At 42.6% G+C, this 21,044-nt stretch overlaps 1 protein-coding gene and 1 long non-coding RNA gene across 8 annotated transcripts; one reads left to right on the forward strand and one right to left on the reverse strand.

Moving 5' to 3' along the window:
• Window positions 1-4,766: 4,766 nt before the first annotated feature.
• On the reverse strand, window positions 4,767-20,562 carry LOC115160089 (NACHT, LRR and PYD domains-containing protein 3). Of its 7 annotated transcripts, none has more exons than XR_003868995.1 (10): window positions 20,275-20,562; window positions 16,575-16,875; window positions 16,151-16,186; window positions 13,427-15,161; window positions 10,182-10,355; window positions 9,921-10,100; window positions 9,593-9,745; window positions 9,463-9,500; window positions 6,262-7,370; window positions 4,767-6,226 (listed from the first exon to the last, which is right to left on the reverse strand). XR_003868995.1 is itself a non-coding variant. In XM_029710388.1 (10 exons), exons 3-10 carry the CDS (start codon window positions 16,867-16,869, stop codon window positions 6,766-6,768), a joined length of 3,216 nt encoding a protein of 1,071 aa, XP_029566248.1. In that variant the 5' UTR covers window positions 16,870-16,875; window positions 17,043-17,139; window positions 20,275-20,562; the 3' UTR covers window positions 4,767-6,765. The 7 variants fall into 7 exon arrangements, 4 of the variants coding, with proteins under 4 accessions (XP_029566248.1, XP_029566244.1, XP_029566246.1 ...); XR_003868993.1 differs by having other exon boundaries at window positions 4,767-6,191; window positions 6,227-7,370; XR_003868994.1 differs by having other exon boundaries at window positions 4,767-5,853; window positions 5,924-7,370.
• Window positions 19,244-20,786, forward strand: LOC115160090 (uncharacterized). Its single transcript, XR_003868996.1, has 2 exons — window positions 19,244-19,482; window positions 20,653-20,786. It is a non-coding gene; the product is annotated as an uncharacterized LOC115160090 (long non-coding RNA).
• The last annotated feature ends 258 nt before the right edge of the window (window positions 20,787-21,044 follow it).

A 21,044-nucleotide genomic window follows, 5' to 3' on the forward strand; every position in this document is an offset into this window, starting at 1 on the left:
CCAAAAGGCACCTAAAGGACTCTCAGAACATGAGAAACAAGATTCTCTGTTCTGGTGAAACGAAGATTCAACTATTTGGCCTGAATGCCAAGCGTCACGTCTGGAGGGAGACTAGTCTTAATCGAGGGAAAGATAAACGGAGCAAAGTACAGAGAGATCCTTGATGAAAACCTGCTCCATAGTGCTCAGGACCTCAGATTGGGGTGAAGGTTCACCTTCCAACAGGACAACAACCCTAAGCACACAGCCAAGACAACGCAGAAGTGGCTTTGGGACAAGTCTCCGAATGTCCTTGAGTGGCCCAGCCAGAGCCCGGACTTGAACCCGATCTAACATCTCTGGAGAGAACTGCAAATAGCTGTGCAGCGACGCTCCCCATCCCCCTGAAAGAGCTTGAGAGGATCTGCAGAGAAGAATGGGAGAAACTTCCCAAATACAGGTGTGCCAAGCTTGTAGCGTCATACCCAAGAAGACTCGAGGCTGTAATCGCTGCCAAAGCTGATTCAACAAAGTACTGAGTAAAGGGTCTGAACACTAATGTAAATGTGATATTTCAATTTTTAATGTTCAATACATTTGCCAAAAATGTGTTTTTTCTTTGTCATGTGTATTGTGTGTAGACTGATGAGGGGAAAAATAACTATTTAATCTATTTTAGAATAAGGCTGTAGCGTAACAAAATGTGGAAAAAGTCCAGGGGTCTGAATACTTTCCGAATGCACTATATATACAGGGTGTACCAGTACCAGATCAATATGCAGCTATATACAGGGAGTACCAGTACCAGATCAATGTGCAGCTATATACAGGGTGTACCAGTACCAGATCAATGTGGAGCTATATACAGGGAGTACCAGTACCAGATCAATGTGAAGCTATATACAGGGAGTACCAGTACCAGATCAATGTGAAGCTATATACAGGGAGTACCAGATCAATATGAAGCTATATACAGGGAGTACCAGTACCAGATCAATATGCAGCTATATACAGGGTGTACCAGTACCAGATCAATATGCAGCTATATACAGGGAGTACCAGTACCAGATCAATGTGAAGCTATATACAGGGAGTACCAGTACCAGATCAATATGCAGCTATATACAGGGAGTACCAGTACCAGATCAATATGCAGCTATATACAGGGAGTACCAGTACCAGATCAATATGCAGCTATATACAGGGAGTACCAGTACCAGATCAATATGCAGCTATATACAGGGAGTACCAGTACCAGATCAATGTGGAGCTATATACAGGGAGTACCAGATCAATGTGGAGCTATATACAGGGAGTACCAATACCAGATCAATGTGGAGCTATATACAGGGAGTACCAGTACCAGATCAATATGCAGCTATATACAGGGTGTACCAGTACCAGATCAATATGCAGCTATATACAGGGAGTACCAATACCAGATCAATGTGCAGCTATATACAGGGAGTACCAGATCAATATGCAGCTATATACAGGGAGTACCAGATCAATGTGCAGCTATATACAGGGAGTACCAGATCAATGTGCAGCTATATACAGGGAGTACCAGTACCAGATCAATATGCAGCTATATACAGGGAGTACCAGTACCAGATCAATGTGGAGCTATATACAGGGAGTACCAGATCAATATGCAGCTAAATACAGGGAGTACCAGTACCAGATCAATGTGGAGCTATATACAGGGAGTACCAGATCAATGTGGACCTATATACAGGGAGTACCAGTACCAGATCAATATGCAGCTATATACAGGGAGTACCAGTACCAGATCAATGTGGAGCTATATACAGGGAGTACCAGATCAATGTGGAGCTATATACAGGGAGTACCAGTACCAGATCAATGTGCAGAGGTACGGAGTATTTGAGTTAGATATGTACATGAAGGCGGGGTAAAGTGACTAGGCATCAGAATAGATAATAACAAGCAGCAATTTATGAATGTAAAAGTGTGTTCGTGCATTTGTGTTGTTGATATGTGAGTATGTAGTTTATGTGAATATGTGTGGGAGTGTCAATGTAGTGTGTGAGTGTGTATATGGTGTGTGTATATATAGTCTGAGTGTGCGTAGGGTACCATTAATTGACTATATAGCAGTCTGGCTATTTAGCAGTCATATGGCTTGGGGGTAGAAGCTGTCTCTGAGCCTGTTGGTCCGAGAGCCGACGCTCCGGTACCATTTGCAGGATGGTACAGTAGCAGAGTGAACAGTCTATTGCTGGAGTCTTTGGCAATTTTTCGGGCCTTCCTCTGACACCGCCTGATATAGAGGTCCTGGATGGCAGGGAGCTCGGCCCCATTGATGTGCTGGGCTGTCCTCACCACCCTCTGTAGCGCTTTGCATTCAAGAGTGGTGCATTTGCCAAACCAAGCAGTGATGCAGCCAGTCAAGATGCTCTCGATGGTGCAGCTGTAGAACCTTTTGAGGATCGGATGGCCCACGCCAAATCTTTTCAGCCTCCTGAGGGGGAAGAGGCGCTGCCGTGCCATTTTCACGACTGTGGGTGTGTGTGGACCATCTTAAATCCTTCGTGATGTGGGCGCCAAATAACTTGAAGGTCTCGACCCGCTCCACTACAGCCCCGTTGATGTGGATGGGTGCGTGCTCTCCCCTCTTTCTCCTATAGTCCACGATCAGCTACTTGGTCTTACTGACGTTGATGGAGAGGTTGTTGTCTTGGCACCACACTGCTATATCTCTGACCTCCTCGCCATAGGCTGTCTCATCGCCGTCGGTGATCAGGCCTATCACCGTAATGTCGTCAGCGAACTTGATGATGTTGGAATGTCATGACCAGCCTTTCAAAGCACTTCATAATTACAGATGTGAGTGCTACAGAGCGATAGTCATTTAGGAATGTTACCTTGAAGCTCCTGTTAACAGGGACAATAGTGGTCAACTTGAAACAGACTGGGACAAGGAACATGTCAGTGAAGACACTTGCCAGCTGATCTGTGCATGCTTTGAGAACACAGCCTGGTATTACGCCTGGCCCGGCAGCCTTGTGATTGTTAACCTGTTTCTAATGTTTCGCTCACATCGGCCACGGATAGCGAGATCACACAGTCATGCGGAAAACAAGGGCTTTTACGCAAGGCACAGTGGTATATTCATCAAAGTGAGCATAAAAGCCATTAATTTAGCTCGTTCTAGAGTTCTGCATTGCTGGGCAACTCACGACTGGGTTTCCCTTTGTAATCTGTTATTATCTGCAAGCCCTGCTACATACGACGAGCGTTGGAGTCGGTGTAATAGGATTCCACCTTCCTTTCATATTGTCCTTTTGCATGTTTGATGTCTCGTTGGAGGTCGTAGCGGGATTTCTTGTATGCGTCCATATCCGTGTTCCGTTCCTTGTAAGCTGTAGCTCAAATCACCACTGACTTCTGGACTTCCGGGATCTCAAAGTGTGTGATAGTGTAAAGATTTTAGGGGTAATGGTACAGAAGGACGAAGTGCAACAGAAAACGTTTTCTCCTTCGCTGCCTTAAAAGGTTCCATGTTGCACAGGAAGACCGTTTGAGCACTTACTTCCTGCTTGGCACAGCTCACTAACCCATGGCCAGCCTGATGGCCTGGGGCGTCTTCAGAAGAGAGCATGCCTCACCATCCTAGGAGGATACTCCAGTTATACTGAGGACCTTCAAACCCTGACCTTACTCCGGCTTCATGGAAGACGGACACAACTCTGTACTGACTTCGCTGTCAGCCTCCTAAAATCTAAATTCAGAGACTTGCAACCCCCTGACTGAATCAAAGTGTCAGGCAGGAACTCCCGCAGCCAAAACCCACTGACTATACCAAAGTCTAGAATGGTACATGAGGTCGTCAACCCATATTTCTGCTCATTGATTAATGAGTCACTTTAAAGAATGCAGGACATTATTGATTTGCATTTTTTAAATTTGTTATTTTTTTCCATGAATATGTTGTATGGATCTCACTTTGTAGTGACTGCCACACGAGTGTAATAAATACAACTTGAAACTTGAAAAGATCAGCTCAGCAGCACAGAATGAAATAATGCCATGTCGTGGAATTCCTGGAACCTCATTTGTTATGGCATAAGTCATGTTCTATCAAAATGTCATTCTTTATTACATCATAGTTGTTTGATAGTATTCAATTTGATAGATGCAGTAAAGAGGTCAATGGAACTCAACCAAAACAATGGAAATGCCATGGAAACGTGTTGGGGAAAGATCCCGAATCTCCTGATTGCCCCCCAGCAAAATTATCCTACATTTAGGGTAATATACTGTGAAATACACACACACACACACACATATATATATATATATATATATGTATGTTGATGTAAAATCGGAGTATAACGCTTGTATGGATGTTAAACCCAATACATGTTCATGTCATAGTCACCAATCAACTGCATTACAGTTAAAAACAACTTTGACTACCACCACAGATTTCTGTATGCTAGCTATGCTACCAGCTTAAATTATACGAACAGGAGTTAGCATTTAGCAGTCACACCTTCTAAACCTGAAAACGGACTACTTCTAAATGTTATGCAGCTAAAACAGCCAGATATCTAAATCTGACTTTAGTAACCACATTGTGGGCCTGTTAATATACACCAATCATGACTGATTTGATGAATATCCACCTTGTTAGATCAGATTGTTGTTTGTGCACCAATCCAGCATCCTTCTATCCCCCATGGTCTCTGTTCCATTGACCTCTTTACCGCATCTATAGGCCTTTATTTTCTTTCAGTAGAAAATCACTACTTGAGACTTGATTACATTGTTAAATATGATTTATTTCAGATAAACAAAACATTTTTTTATAGATTGTTTTGTCCTCTGTGACGTCACATCAAGTGTCGTGTAATACAAAAAAAGTGTTCCTATTGCTAAATCTATTTAAGTATCCCTGGATAGTTCAACGCTTCCATTTGGTCAGCCATTTTTATTCACAACAAACAGGTAATCAACTTGCACTCACCAGATAGCATCTGAGATGTACATGGACACAGTCCTGTTACATTCATTCATCCCTAACCCAGAACTAAAATCTTGCTTAATTGTAGAAATGGAACGTCTGTTAACGAGAGATGAATTAATCCCCAGAGGAGAAATGTGATGTTACCAGCAAAGACAATGAGCAGAGTACTAGTGACTGATGAAACAAGTTCATAAGAGACTGTATAATACAGTCTATAAGAGCCAAAAGATTCACTGGAATAGACTAAATCCAATAGAATCAATGGAAGTGTGCATGCATTGAAATGTATGTAGTTCTGTCCTTGAGCTGTTCTTGTCTAATGGTGTTCTTGTGTCATGTGTGGACCCCAGGAAGAGTAGCTGCTGCTTTTGCAACAGCTAATGGGAAATCCTAATAAAATACCAAATGACTGTACAATACATCCTCAATACATTAGCTAATCGTGGAGGACCTCTGTCCCATCTTAAGTAACAGGTACAGGTCCAATACATCACTTCAGAAGGATCAATAATACACATATAAAACAATAAAGAGCAATAAACGATGACATCATCAGTCCACCTTTAGTATTCACATCTTAAATATGGTTGTTAAAATAGATAAACAAAAACAGGGCAAAGGGTCATCAACCCCTATCTTTTTCCTGTAGGCATATTGTAGAGGGTCCTGGAAAGCACAGACTTGCTCCTGAACAACCTTCTCAAAACACTTCATGATCTGTGACTGAGGTCAGTGCTATTGGCCTGAATTGCTGCCCTGCATTTGCCTTTTTACAGACTGACACTTCTCATGATTATGCGTGGTGTTTTGCACCCACTGGGATATTTGCCATAAAGAGTAACATAGACAACATGTGTGTAATGAAGGACCTCACAAAGCACCTGTGGTTTAACCCCATCAGGACCTCACCCAGCACCTGTGGTTTAACCCCATCAGGACCTCAAAAAGCACCTGTGGTTTAACCCCATCAGGACCTCACCCAGCACCTGTGGTTTAACCCCATCAGGACCTCACCAAGCACCTGTGGTTTAACCCCATCAGGACCTCACAAAGCACCTGTGGTTTAACCCCATCAGGACCTCACCCAGCACCTGTGGTTTAACCCCATCAGGACCTCACCAAGCACCTGTGGTTTAACCCCATCAGGACCTCACAAAGCACCTGTGGTTTAACCCCATCAGGACCGCACAAAGCACCTGTGGTTTAACCCCATCAGGACCTCACAAAGCACCTGTGGTTTAACCCCATCAGGACCTCACACAGCACCTGTGGTTTAACCCCATCAGGACCAGATGCTGTATTTGGTTTAAAGCACCTAGATTGGTGTTTCCTCATCAATAGTGACAGCTATGGGTGGGATGAGGTTAACATTATCATTCGTCATATAGAGAGAGTAGTATGGACAAGTCCTGCTCATTCAGACTTGCATTTGATCCCATAGCCTGTGATCAGCTCTATTCCATTCCACAAGCCCCAAGTTTTACTATTCTGCTTTGATTCCGCTTTTTGGAACATTTCTGGCACTCGTGTCTGAATGCAGGACTCGTGGTCTGAATGCAGGACTCGTGGTCTGAATGCAGGACTCGTGGTCTGAATGCAGGACTCGTAGTCTGAATGCAGGACTCGTAGTCTGAATGCAGGACTTAATGATATGTGAAAGTATGCATCTTAAAAATTGTTTTCAATTTTATAAACTCAGAATCTTAATTTTCTAAATCCTATCTAAACAACTGTAGCAGGTTCTCTCTCTCTCTCTCTCCCACCTCGATTTTAAGGTGCGCTCCTTTCAAGTCTCACTCTGTTGCATAGTGTATCAGGCTCTTGCCTATATGCGGTGGAAATTGAGCCTGGGAACTTCTCATTCGGTATCTATGACACAAAGTCACTGAAGAGTTGTTTGTAATATAAAACCCTGGGTAGAGGGGCTCTGTGAATTTGGTACAGAATGTGTGCAGGTGTGTCAAAGTGTTAGAAGAAGAGATGCTATAGAAGGTCAAACTGCCGTACGACCAAATCAGAGACACTCCTACTCTGTTGGAGTGAGAGGAGACCGATATGGCAGTGTCCTCATCATTGTGCCAGGCAGTGTATTGGTTACCATCACAATCTAGACACCAGGATTTGTCATTGTGTCCCAAAACACAGTCATCTATCTGTCCTCTTCTGCTGATTCCTTTATATGTCATACCTATTTCAACCCTATTCCCACTCCACTCGACCTCCCAGTAGCAGTGGCCAGTCAGACCCTCTCTACACAGCACCTGTTGATAGTAGTCAAATCTCTCAGGGTGATCAGGGTATGGCTGCTTCCTGGTCACCCATGTCACCTTCCTGTTCTCCTCAGACAAAGATAGATTTCTGTATGTTGTGTTCGGGTCCAGTGTGAGGTTACAGGCATCTGATGGAGGAATGAAGGAAAAAAAATTATCATTATTTACATAACGATGTAAAGTGTAAGCAAGTAATTTAAACTGTGCTCTATTAAAATGCATACTGATACAGTGGATATTAATCATTAGTCTTCAAGGGGCAATCTGGAATTGGTACATCCATTTTTGGACTTAATAATTGTACAAAATTATTAAGTCCATAATTAGTAATTGTACAAAATAAATTTAAAAAAAAAACACGATTGCTTCAAAACACGGTTAATTAAAATGATCATTTTGATCTCATGGACGGTCAGTCCTTTAATCCATAGCTCTGGTCTATTTGAGAGTGGTTTCTCCAGCCCCATCCCTTAGCTGTTAACCCCTCAAAAAGATGCCAGACAGCCATTTTGTTGTTTTTTGAGTTACGGAGCGCACAGTTAAAACAACAGTTTGGGATTGGAAAAACAACAAAACGGTAGCCCCATCACATATTTTAGTCAAGGGATGGCGCTAGGGAAATGTAACCTTTAAAGTAAAGAACTGTCCACTTCATTATTTTGTAACTAAATCAAGCCAATTGAGATTCTAAATATTAGCTATATCAATTTTATCAAACGAGATTGGAGTCCTAAGAATTATTAACATAAATTGCCTAACTAAATGGACATTTAAGATGAAACATTAATATATACTGAACAAAAATATAAACGCAACAATTTTACTGAGTTACAGTTCATATAAGGAAATCAGTCAATTGAAATAAATTCATTAGGCCCTAATCTATAGATTTCACATATGGGAATACAGATTTGCATCTGTTAGTCACAGATACCTTAAAAAAAGTAGAGGCGTGGATCAGAAAACCAGTCAGCATCTGGTGTGACCACCATTTGCCTAATGCAGCGTGGCACATCTCCTTTGCATAGAGTTGATCAGGCTGTTGATTGTGGCCTGTGGAATGTTGCCCCACTCCTCTTCAAAGGCCGTGCAAAGTTGCTGGATATTGGCGGGAACTGTAACATGCTGTCGTACATGCCAATCCAGAGCATCCCAAACATGCCCAATAGGTTACATGTCTGGTGAGTATGCAGGCCATGGAAGAACTAGGACATGTTCAGCTTCCAGGAATTGTTTACAGATCCTTGGGACATTGGGCCGTGCATTATCATGTGAGGCCGGTTGGACGTATTGCCAAATTATTGTAGAGAAATGAACATTCAATTATCTGGCAACAGCTCTGGTGGACATTCCTGCAGTCAGCATGCCAATTGCACGCTCCCTAAAAACTTGAGACATCTGTGGCATTGTGTTGTGTGACAAAACTGCACATTTTAGAGTGGCCTTTTACTGCCCCCAGCACAAGGTGCACCTGTGTAATGATCATGCTGTTTAATCAACTTCTTGATATGCCACACCTGTCAACTGGATGGATTATCTTGGCAAAGGAGAATTGCTCACTAACAGGGATGTGCACACAATTTGAGAGAAATAAGCTTTTTGTGCATATGGGACATGTCTGGGATCTTTCATTTCAGCTCATTAAACATGGCACCAACACTTTACATGTTGTGTTTATATTTCTGTTCACTGAGTATACAAAACATTAAGGACACCTGCCCTTTCCATGACAGACTGACCAGGTGAATCCAGGTGACGGCTATGATCCCTTATTGATGTCACCTGTTAAATCCACTTCAATCAGTGTAGATGAAGGGGAGGAGACAGGATAAAGAAGGATTTTTAAGCCTTGAGACATGGATTGTGTATGTGTTCCATTCAGAGGGTGAATGGGCAAGACAAAATATTTAAGTGTCTTTGAACGCGGTATGGTAGTAGGTGCCAGGCGCACTGGTTTGTGTCAAGAACTGCAACGCTGCTGGGTTTTCCACGCTCAATAGTTTTCCGTGTGTCTCAAGAATGGTCCACCACCCAAAGGACATCCAGCCAACTGACACAACTGTGGGAAGCATTGGAGTCAACATGGGCCAGTGTGTTTCGACACCTTTGTCCATGCCCTGACAAATTGAGGCTGTTGAGGGCAAAGTACAGAACTCTTTTTTAGTATAATTTTAATCCAGCGCTAACATGCAGACTGAGAGCAAAGTCGAACACACTTACATCTAACGCTGAACCAGTATTCTCCCCCAGGGTGAAAACTAGTAAGAGAAGAGCAGAGAATGCACAGAATTAATATTTTGTAGTATTAGTGTTTATCACCCATTTCACAGTATGTATTGTTGTGACCCACCTGACTGTATGTTGTCCAGCAGAGAGCAGCTTCACTCCTGAGTCTCCTGGGTGATTGTAGCTCAGGTCCAGCTCTTTCAGGTGGGAGGGGTTTGACCTCAGAGCTGAAGCCAGATAAGCACAGCCTTTCTCTGTGACTCCGCAGAACGACAACCTGTGGCAACAGTTGCCATCATCAACTCTTCTTCAGTTCACAGGTATAAACCAAAGGCTAGATAACGTTTTATTCAAGCCTACATTGAGAACACTCATACTGATACATTATGATAGCTACAGACATTTTATATAAGGTACTAGAAAATTGCCCCATATAACCCAAAGCAACTGACCCCAGTGTCTCCAGTTTACATTGTGGATCATTCAGTCTATCAGAAAGCTTCTGGACACCCGAGTCTTGTAGATTGTTGTCACTCAGGTCCAGCTTCCTTAGGTGTGAGGCGTTTGGCCTCAGAGTCAGAGCTGAGGCCAATGCTACACAGCAGTTCTTTGTGAGGTTACATCTATTCAGTCTGAAAAAAAATACAAATATGAACAAAGAAAGCGCAATTGAACAAATAAACGGAGCCCAATTCAAGTCCAGAATTGTTCACCTTAGTGTCTCCAGTGTACAGAGTGGACTCCTCAGACCAGCAGAGAGCAGTTTCACTCCTGAATCCTGTAGGTCATTGTCACTCAGGTCCAGCTCTTTCATGTAACAGGAGTTTGAGCCGATAGCTTTTGCCAACATTTCACAGCATCTTGCTGTAAGGTTACAGCTATCTAGTCTGGAGAAGAATGTTTTTTACAGAATGACACACATGTTAAATTGCATAACTCTTTCTCATAGTGTATGCATTAAAGGTCCAATGCAGCAGTTTTGACCTCATTATCAAATCATTTCTGGGTAACAATTATGTACCTTACTGTGATTGAAAACAATCAAAACGGTCAAAAATAAACCAAAATAGCTTCTTAGCAAGAGCAATTTCTCAAGCAAGAATTTTGAATTTTGTTAGGGATGTCTGGGAGTGGTCTGAGTGGGGAGGGGAAAACTGACAACGAGCTGTTATTGGCAGAGAGGTTTGGAACTCTTTCTTATTGATCTATTAACTAATTCACCTCCTGGTGATGTCACCAGGCAGGCCAAAACTCCCTCACACCAAAACAGGCTGAAATTTCAGGTGGTCTTTTCAACCAGCTCTTACACTAAAAGGGCATTATCAACATTGGAATAATACTGTGAAATTGTGACAACCTCATATTGTGGAAATATACATTAAACACAAGAAAATAACGTTTTTAACTGCACTTGTCGTTTAAGCTAAAGCAGAATGAAACATTTATTTCAACAATGCTATACATCAAATCACATGGCAGTATCGGCTCCTCTAATATCAACTATTTTGTGTTTAAAACATCTTATATAGTCGTAGTATCCCTCTCTGATCTATCCCTCTCCGCTCTATCCCTCTCCGCTCTATCCCCCTCCGATCCATCCCTCTCCGATCCATCCCTCCATCCCCCTCCGATCCGTCCCTCTCCGCTCTATCCCCCTCCGATCCGTCCCTCTCCGATCCGTCCCTCTCCGATCCATCCCCCTCCGATCCATCCCCCTCCGATCCATCCATCCCCCTCCGATCCATCCCCCTCCGATCCATCCATCCCCCTCCGATCCATCCCCCTCCGATCCATCCCTCTCTGATCCATCCCTCTCCGATCCATCCCTCTCTGATGGAGGTGTCTTGTATTTAAGTGATAATGCCAGAGAAGCCGGTGTTGTGGGGACATATTGGCACGAGTGTTACCACATATTCAAATAATGATTGACATATTTTCATGAAAAACATTATTTTGATGTATTTTTTCATACTATTTCATCCTTCCACGAGATATAGTCCTGACACAAAAACCTAGGGTTGATACCCAGGCCGGCTGGTCGTTCGCCAGAGACACGACCCAGTCGTTCAGTCTTTTCGTTCTGTATCTATGGACGCAACCCAGTCGTTCAGTCTATTTGTTCTGTATCTATGGACGCGACCCAGTCGTTCAGCCTTTTCGTTCTGTATCTATGGACGCAACCCAGCTGTTCAGTCTTTCTGTTCTGTATCTATGGACGCAACCCAGTCGTTCAGTCTATTAGTTCTGTATCTATGGACGCGACCCAGTCGTTCAGTCTTTTTGTTCTGTATCTATGGACGCGACCCAGCTGTTCAGTCTTTCTGTTCTGTATCTATGGACGCGACCCAGCCGTTCAGTCTTTTCGTTCTGTATCTATGGACGCGACCCAGTCGTTCAGTCTTTTCGTTCTGTATCTATGGACGCGACCCAGTCGTTCAGTCTTTTCGTTCTGTATCTATGGACGCGACCCAGCCGTTCAGTCTTTTCGTTCTGTATCTATGGACGCGACCCAGCCGTTCAGTCTTTTTTGTTCTGTATCTATGGACGCGACCCAGTCGTTCAGTCTTTTCGTTCTGTATCTATGGACGCGACCCAGTCGTTCAGTCTTTTCGTTCTGTATCTATGGACGCGACCCAGTCGTTCAGTCTTTTCGTTCTGTATCTATGGACGCGACCCAGTCGTTCAGTCTTTTCGTTCTGTATCTATGGACGCGACCCAGCTGTTCAGTCTTAATTTTCTATTGTCATACTAGCTGGCAACGTTCTTATCCCTTGCTTGCTAGCTAGCCAACTACAGCTAACATACAGTTACGTCAAACAGTGCAGCCAGAATAACAACAGAAGCTGCATTTGCATTTGTTTAACTGTTTTCTAGTGACATTTATTTGGATACACCCATAACAATAAGCTAATGAGGCGTGATGACTCTTGGCATAGAAAATGTGCTTACTCGTCAGGAAACTGTTGTTCAGAGGAGCTAGCCAACAACACAGCTAACACAATCACTTCAAACTGAAGCTGGAAAGACAGCAAACTAGCTGCATTTTGTTTCGTCTTACCTGTTTTCTATTGACATTTCCATAAAAATGATGCCAATTCATGATTTCAGCTACCTGAGAAAAGCTGTCTGTCTGTCTGTCTGTGTCTCGCCCCGACTCATTCATTACTATGGGACAGCTGGAGATCGAATTTCAATATTCAAACAATGTTGCAAATGTCAGAGAGACAGACCGCAGGTTTTTCACAAATCTCCGCTACTGAAAACCAATTGCTAGTCTAAAAGAAATGGGAGATCAAGTTTATACTTGTCTGGCTGGGCTGATGAGACAGTGAGATGGAACAGAGTAAACAGGCATTTCAACGTCATAGCTTTAGCCGGTGGTAACTTGTGGAACAGACACCGGCTGGAATGCGGTTTTAACCAATCAGAGTGCAAGATTAGACCCACCCGTTGTATAAAGTAGTAGTATCCCTCTGGGATCTATCACTCTCCCTGATGGAGGTGTCTGCTTTACATTTTTACATTTTGAATGGCACATCCATTTCATTACTCGTCTGGTGGCAAGCACTTGAAATTAGCAAGGATGGTGCAATTCATTTAAATATTGTCAATTCTACTTTGGAAAGAGCAGATCAAACATGTGGAAATGTCACTAACTCTACCTACATGTACTGTATTGACTCTGTACCAGTACCCCCTGTATATAGCCTCACTATTGTTATTTTACTGCTGCTCTTTAATTATTTGTTACTTTAAAAAAAAAAATTTTACTTAAACACTTATTTTTCCTTAACTGCATTGTTGGGCTTGTAAGTAAGCATTTCACTATAAAGGTCTACTACACCTGTTGCATTCGGCGCATGTGACAAATACGATTTGATGATTTTATGGAGACCAAAATATAACTTGTGTCCCTGGGATATACAAAGACCAACTTCAACTTTAGGAGCCTACTTACAGAGCACACCTGCTGGAGGTGATGACTGCCAACAGCTTCCGGAGACCCTCCTCTGATCTGATGTATTTCTTCAGGTCAAATGCCTCTTGTGTTTCCTCAGATGTCATTAACACAAAGGTGAGTGCTGACCACTGTGTAGGTGACAGGTCATTCACTGACAGACTCCCTGATCTCAGATAGCTCTGGATCTCCAGCACCAGAGACTCATCCTTCAGCTCACTCAGACAGTGGAACAGGTTGATGCTCTTCTCTGGAGAATGGCCCTCTTGGATTTTCTCCTTGATGTAGCTGACTGTTTTCTCAATGTCCTCTCTGTCCTTTGTTTCTGGTAGGATTCCACTCAGGAGTCTCTGATTGGACTCCAGTGAAAGACCAAGCAGAAAGCGGAGGAAAAGGTCCAAGTGTCCATTCTGGCTCTCTAAGGCTTTGTCGATTGCCGTCTTATGTAAGTCAAACACAGATGTCCAAGACTGTGGAATACATCCAAAACAAAATATTGAATGTTTCCTTGTCAGCTTTGGGAGAAGTACATTGTTGTTGTCTGTTGTGTGACAGTGGTAAGCATACAGAGCTGCAAGGAACTCCTGAACACTCAGATGCACAAAGCTAAACACTTTCTCCTCCTCCAGAAATATTTCAGTGCACACACCGGAGTACACTATAGCCACCTCAATGTCAATACCACTCTCTCGCAGGTCTTTCTCATAGAAAATCAATTGTCCTTTTTGCAGTTGACAGAATGCTAGATTTGCTAGTTGAAGGACAGCATTTTTACTACCTGTGGGATACTTCTGTTCTGTCATTTTATCAGTCTGGCAGAGCAGGAAGTGTTCGTACATTTTAGTCAGAGTCTTTGGCATCTCTCCACTCTTTGTTTTACCCAGGATATCATTCAGAACAGTGGCTGAAATCCAACAAAACACTGGTATGTGACACATAATGTGGAGGCTCCTTGAAGACTTTATATGGTTGATGATTCTGTAGGCCTGGTCATCATTACAGAATCTCTTCCTGAAGTACTCCTCCTTCTGAGGGTCATTGAACCCTCGTATCTCGGTCCACTGGTGGATGTAGTTTCGATCAATCTGATTGGCTGCTGCAGGTCGGGAGGTGATCCAGATGAGAGCAGAAGGGAGGAGCTGTCCTGTGATGAGGTTTGTGATCAGGACGTCCAGCGGAGCTGTTTTTGTGTCTTTAGCCACATCTTTATTATGATTAAGGGCCAGAGGGAGTCGACTCTCATCCAGACCATCAAAGATGAACAGAACCTTAAAACCTTCCTCCAGAGTATCGATTGGTTCCATGAAGGGGAAGAACTGATGAAGCAGGTCAATCAGACTGCAGTCTTCTTCTCTTATTTTATTGATTTGGCGAAAAGGAAGTGGAATGATGAAGTCAATATCCTGGTTCTCTTTTCCTTCTGTCCAGTCGAGAATAAACTTCTGAACAGAGACAGTTTTTCCCACGCCAGCGATGCCCAGTGAAATCACTGTTCTGATTCGTTTCTTCTGATCAGGCTGGGGTTTGAATATTTCACTGAGCTTAACGGTCTCTCCTGTGGCTGGTGTTCTGGAATCCAGACATCTGACCTCATGATCACCACTGACCCCTCCCATGGCCCCATCTATCACGTAAAGCTCAGTGTAGATCTTGTTTAGATAGACGAAATCCCCTTTCTTTGACGTCCCCTCATATATTTGGTCATACTTCTTCTTTAGGTACGATTTCAGTTCATCTTCAATTGCAAGGGGAAACAAAGATAGATTCAGTTTATTCTTTACATTCTTTACACTTTTAGCCTATAATAAAACACATGCATTTTTGATCACATTTGCAGACCAACGCAAGATAAATTCCAGACAGTAGGCTAATAAGTAGCCTCGGCTAGATTATCAAAACTGATAAGCCTGTAGTGTAGCCTATATGTTCTAGGCCAATATGGGAAAAGGCCCAGGTAAAAGGAAGGACTCATCAACATAACCTGTGGTAACTCCCATGTGCCATTCAAACGAAGCCCAAAGATCCCATTTCAGGACTTTACAGAGCTACCGCAACTCGGCACAAGAAAAGCTTTTCTACAGATTCTACACACCTGTGATGGCTTGCTGGAGTATGGGTAAAACATGTTGTTTTTTAAATGATGCTGAAGAGCGTTCTATGATGTATGGGAGGCGGCAGCTTTTGCAACAAAATGATTTTACTGTGCCAGGTCTCACACAGACTTTTGGTCACACAAGGTGTCCACCTGAGGACTTCAAATGAGTAGCCTAACAATTCTTTACATGGTCACAGTTGCATTTGTAACAAAATAATTTATGACAATTGAATAGCTCAACACATAGGGTGACAGTGATCATAAGCAAAATAATCGTTACATTTCAAATAGACAGGAAGTTGATCATAGTTTATTAGTAGACGGGTTATTGAGTTAAAGATTCTGTGGTAATTTCAGTCATATTTTTTAATGATTACAGTCATCAGATGAAATTGCATTAATCAGATGACAGACTGCCCACAGGGCACGGTGCCCCTAGTTATTTATATAATGGGCATGATAACTGCATGTGTTTGACATCATTATGTCGTCTTTTGCTCAGGTTTTGTACTTGTTGTAAAAAAAAAAAGACAACGTTTATCTGGTTCTCAACCAGAAAACCACTTTACAAACAGAATATGACATGCCACGTGTCAAATGTAGCCATTGTGTTCATTTGTATTGCTCACCTCTGACTTGTTGAACCACTGCTGGAGCACTCCGGCCTGAGAAAGAGAGAGGGGAGAGAGAGGCTGTGTGATTTATGGTGGTTTTAGCATGGCTTTAAGCACGTGCTGAGGTCATATATAAAGGCGCTATCTGAGTAGTACCGTCGACCATCACAGCCGTGCTAAAACTACAATGGAGCACCAACCCCAAACCTTTATTAAACAAAATGTACGTACATTGATACCATGAATTTTGGCAATACATTCTGAAACACATTAACTGTATGTCATCCCAGCATCATAATATTGTCATGAACATGACATAAGCTAATGGGTATAACTTGTAGTTCTTGAACAGGCCAGACCATAGCCATTTCAATACTAACACAATATGACTATTATGATGATGACTATTGTCCCTTTAAATGTTTGTAAATCATCTAACCTGCTGGTTCTGTCCACATATTACGGCCATAAATCAGCTCCATCTTCCTCAGGACCTCCAGTGTGATCTTCTTTGCGCCCTCAAGGCCGTAAGTCTCCACCATCTTATCCACAGTGTCCTGGTGGTCGGCTTTGTCCAGCCGGGCCTTTGGGATGTGTTGAGGGAAACCTTTTACACCCTGGACCAGGTGCCATTTGAATTTCTTAAGTTTTTTTTCACACAGGTTGTCCTCTAGAATGGCCAGCAGCTGCTCAGGGACAGGTGTCTCCATTGTTGATCGGTGAGTTGAAGACATGACCCACTAGGCAAAAACGGTTTGAATCAATATTGTCTTGTGTGTTTGTTTCCAAATCATTTCAACCAAAAAAAAGCAATGTGATGACATTGAATCAATGTGAAAAATGGATTAAATTTGCAAAAAGTTATCAACGTAAGGGCATTTAGTCTTTTTTTCATCCAACTTCTAACCTAAATCCAACGACATAGTGACATTTGTTGATTTCACGGTCCGTTGACAACTCAAACAAATGTTACTCCAAAGTAGACGTAGAACTGACATCTGTGCCTAGTGAGGAGGAAGGAAAATGGTGAAAGATTCTTATCGTTAAGCCAAGATAGTTCAGATGTGCTTTTTACAATGGGTATTATTGTTGTGCAGAGCAAGCATGAGGCAGCGAGATCCTACTGTCACGTTTAACATGTAATTGCATATTTCACTTATTGAACAGCCACTCTGAAGGTTGAGTGTGTATTAACTTGAATTTTCCGGTTTGATCTTTACTGTTGGTCTTTGACCCCCTGCACAGCTGCTGACATGGTGAACTGGTCTGGAAAGTTATCTTCTGTCTCATGACCAACTCAGGTCTGCTGCTCCTGTCTGGAGGTCACTGTCCTCTTACTGGTTTACTAGAATAGAGTGTGATATTGCAATAACTAGACGTTAGTTACTAATTAACATGGGCATATTATTCAAGTTCACCTGCTCACATACCATACATTCTATAACAGCACCTCCTCTTCCTTCCCTTTCTACAAGACACAGGCTCCTGCAACCCCCCTGTAATAGGACATCACATAGAGCCAATGAGGTTTTGCTGGAGGCAGAAACCAGTTGTGATATTATGTTCGGTCCTTTTCAAATAAACCTCTACAGCCCTATTCCTACCCCTTATAGGCACTTATAGAAACCTAAGACGATTGGATAGGTGTCTGCAATTCAACCATGGAATTTCATTTTATAAACATTTATCACCCAAAATTGGAGAGAAGTTTCTTGTTCCTCCTGTGATTTTGTCAATGTGCTGACTCTGAACATAATACATTGTTACATTTTCATTCATCAGTATTATTGACTTTACTATGAACTACTGGAGCAACTTGCCTTCAGACTGAGGGTCCTATTCAATCAAGCCTAGTCAACGGAGTTTCCATGAATAGGAGAAAAACGTTTAATTTGTGCACTACAAATATGGATATAACAATGTACATAAACTATGACTTCTCACGACCATTTGGAACCTGCGAGTCCGGACACATTGCGGCGCGGTCAGACTGAGAAGACGGTTGAAAAGGTTTTTGTTGTCCCGCAGATTATTGTGAAACGGGGATCTTTCTGCTTTGTGTGCGTTAGCCTACCTAGTGTCGCATTATGAACACTCACAATTCACTGCTTCAACTTCAGTCGCCGACTCTCCCAGCTGGCCGAGCAAGTGCGCCTGGTGGCCTATACCTGTGGTTTCAATGAAATAGTCTACCTAGGCATGTGGGGAATCACGTGGCAGTTACCTTCACATTCATTTAAATATGATTAGACTATAGTTTACTACAGTGTCTGAAAAATAAATACTAATAATGGAAAGAAGTGGAGGGCGCTCAAACAACGTGAGTCAAAGTACAATCAAAAAATGGCTAATCATTGAAAAGGAAAACGGGCGCACAGACTACCATGGTGAGCGAGCCTGCACATTTTATTATTCAATAAACATTGACTATCCATTTAGTCTCTGCCTGGAAACCGTCCATTTAGTGTCTGCCTGGAAACCGTCCATTTAGTGTCTGCCTGGAAACCGTCCATTTAGTGTCTGCCTGGAAACCGTCCATTTAGTGTCTGCCTGGAAACCGTCCATTTAGTGTCTGCCTGGAAACCGTCCATTTAGTGTCTGCCTGGAAACCGTCCATTTAGTGTCTGCCTGGAAACCGTCCATTTAGTGTCTGCCTGGAAACCGTCCATTTAGTGTCTGCCTGGAAACCGTCCATTTAGTGTCTGCCTGGAAACCGTCCATTTAGTGTCTGCCTGGAAACCGTCCATTTAGTGTCTGCCTGGAAACCGTCCATTTAGTCTCTGCCTGGAAACCGTCCATTTAGTGTCTGCCTGGAAACCGTCCATTTAGTCTCTGCCTGGAAACCGTCCATTTAGTCTCTGCCTGGAAACCGTCCATTTAGTCTCTGCCTGGAAACCGTCCATTTAGTCTCTGCCTGGAAACCGTCCATTTAGTCTCTGCCTGGAAACCGTCCATTTAGTCTCTGCCTGGAAACCGTCCATTTAGTGTCTGCCTGGAAACCGTCCATTTAGTGTCTGCCTGGAAACCGTCCATTTAGTCTCTGCCTGGAAACCGTCCATTTAGTCTCTGCCTGGAAACCGTCCATTTAGTCTCTGCCTGGAAACCGTCCATTTAGTCTCTGCCTGGAAACCGTCCATTTAGTCTCTGCCTGGAAACCGTCCATTTAGTCTCTGCCTGGAAACCGTGTTGCTTCCAGTTCAGTAGCCATACATGTCGTGTGAGAGTGGTCTGAAGTAGAGTAGGCACTTTCCTAAATAGGATTAGACTATAGTTTACTACATTGCCTATAAATAAATATTGAACACCCATATTTTTCTCCGCCTGAAAAATCGTCCCACTCCTAAAAGGTAGGTTATACAACGTAATAGTTTAAGAGAGTACATTGCTTGCTGTTTGGAGTTTCTGTATAGCACGTTGTGACATCTGATGTAAAAAGGGCTTTAGAAATAAGTGTTATTGATTGAATGAAGAGAAAGTTCAAGTCCAACTCTGCGCTCTTCAAACTATGTCTAGTAATACCGGAAGCCTAATAAAGGGCCATGTGAGAATCTCTGGTAATTTAACCTATTTCTGTGCATTTTGATATTGCCTATGGGGCGCATACGCCTAAACGTAGCGGGACGGGTTGGGTTTGGGTCCAGGTCCTGCGGTAGCGGGTGAGTCGGACAGAAAGCAGCGGGTTCGGTATGAATAGCTGTAGGTGCCGACATCAGTGCCGCGCAGACCTCTACACCAGTAACAACACTTGCCCACACTATCTGAAGCATCAGGTGGTATTATTAGTTCTGGTGGGTCTTGTTACTAGAAATGGACGTGTAAATTGGTTCAGCACACTACTGAAGTCCTCTAGGAGTGGAATACTGCTCTGCTCATTTTAACCATAACAACTAAAAAGTCTTTTCTCCATTGTTTAACAGTTGATGTTATCTAGGACTCTACCCTTCATTTCGCAATCACAATCCTCCATCTTATTTTGCATTTCCGATTCTCCCTGACTTTCTAGCTTTTTTCGTTTTCTGATTGTAAGCAGGAATCCGTTCCAAAAACGTAAGAAATATCAAGGTTGCATACAAAGTCGTATAGCGGTAGAACGAGATACCGGGTAGGGAGTGGGCTATGTAAAGACGTTTTTCACTCACCATGTTTATTCGGAAAAACGTCTCTCTTCATTCTGATAGCCTCCACCATTTCTCGTTCGTTGATTTAGTTATTATTTCCGGTATTCGCCGGTGAACTCTCTTGCGCCTCAATTTGGCTATCGCTATGATTGAAATGTAACTAATGACCGCCAGCCCCAGTATTTTATTAGCTAGGTGGCTTCTACACAATTGTTACCGATGATACTGTATATACCAGCCTACTCGTACTACAAAAATATACAATGTATTTTGCCAAGTTCTCTCTGTGTTAATCCTGTTTCCCCAAATATAGCAGGTACCTTCTGTCTGTGTCGATGTTGTTGAGTTCAACTTGCCTAGTTAAATACATTAGAAAATATATGCTTTAATCTATTTCAGGTAACCTCAAGATGCTTGACTCACTACAGCTGCTTTTGAAGAACTTTCCAGTCGTTTGTGCTTTACATTACGACTTTTGAATGTCTGTATATTGGACATGTATATTAGTGTCTAATAAAAAAGAGCAATGTAGGTAAAGCGTCCCATCTGTTTTATAGTGTGTGTGGTGTAGTTCCTGTTGATGTCCACCAGGTGTCAGCACAGTTTCAATAATGTCACACCAGGTTCACAACATGTTTTCATGTGTAACAAATCACATGCGCCGAATACTACATGTGTAGACATTACAGTGAAATGCTGACTTACAAGCCATTAACTAACAATTTATTTTAAGAAAAATACGTGTTAAATAAGAAATAAAAGTAACAAATAATTAAAGAGCAGCAGTAAAA

The sequence above is a fragment of the Salmo trutta genome, chromosome 23 (genome assembly GCF_901001165.1).
Source record: "Salmo trutta chromosome 23, fSalTru1.1, whole genome shotgun sequence".
NCBI lineage: Eukaryota > Metazoa > Chordata > Actinopteri > Salmoniformes > Salmonidae > Salmo > Salmo trutta.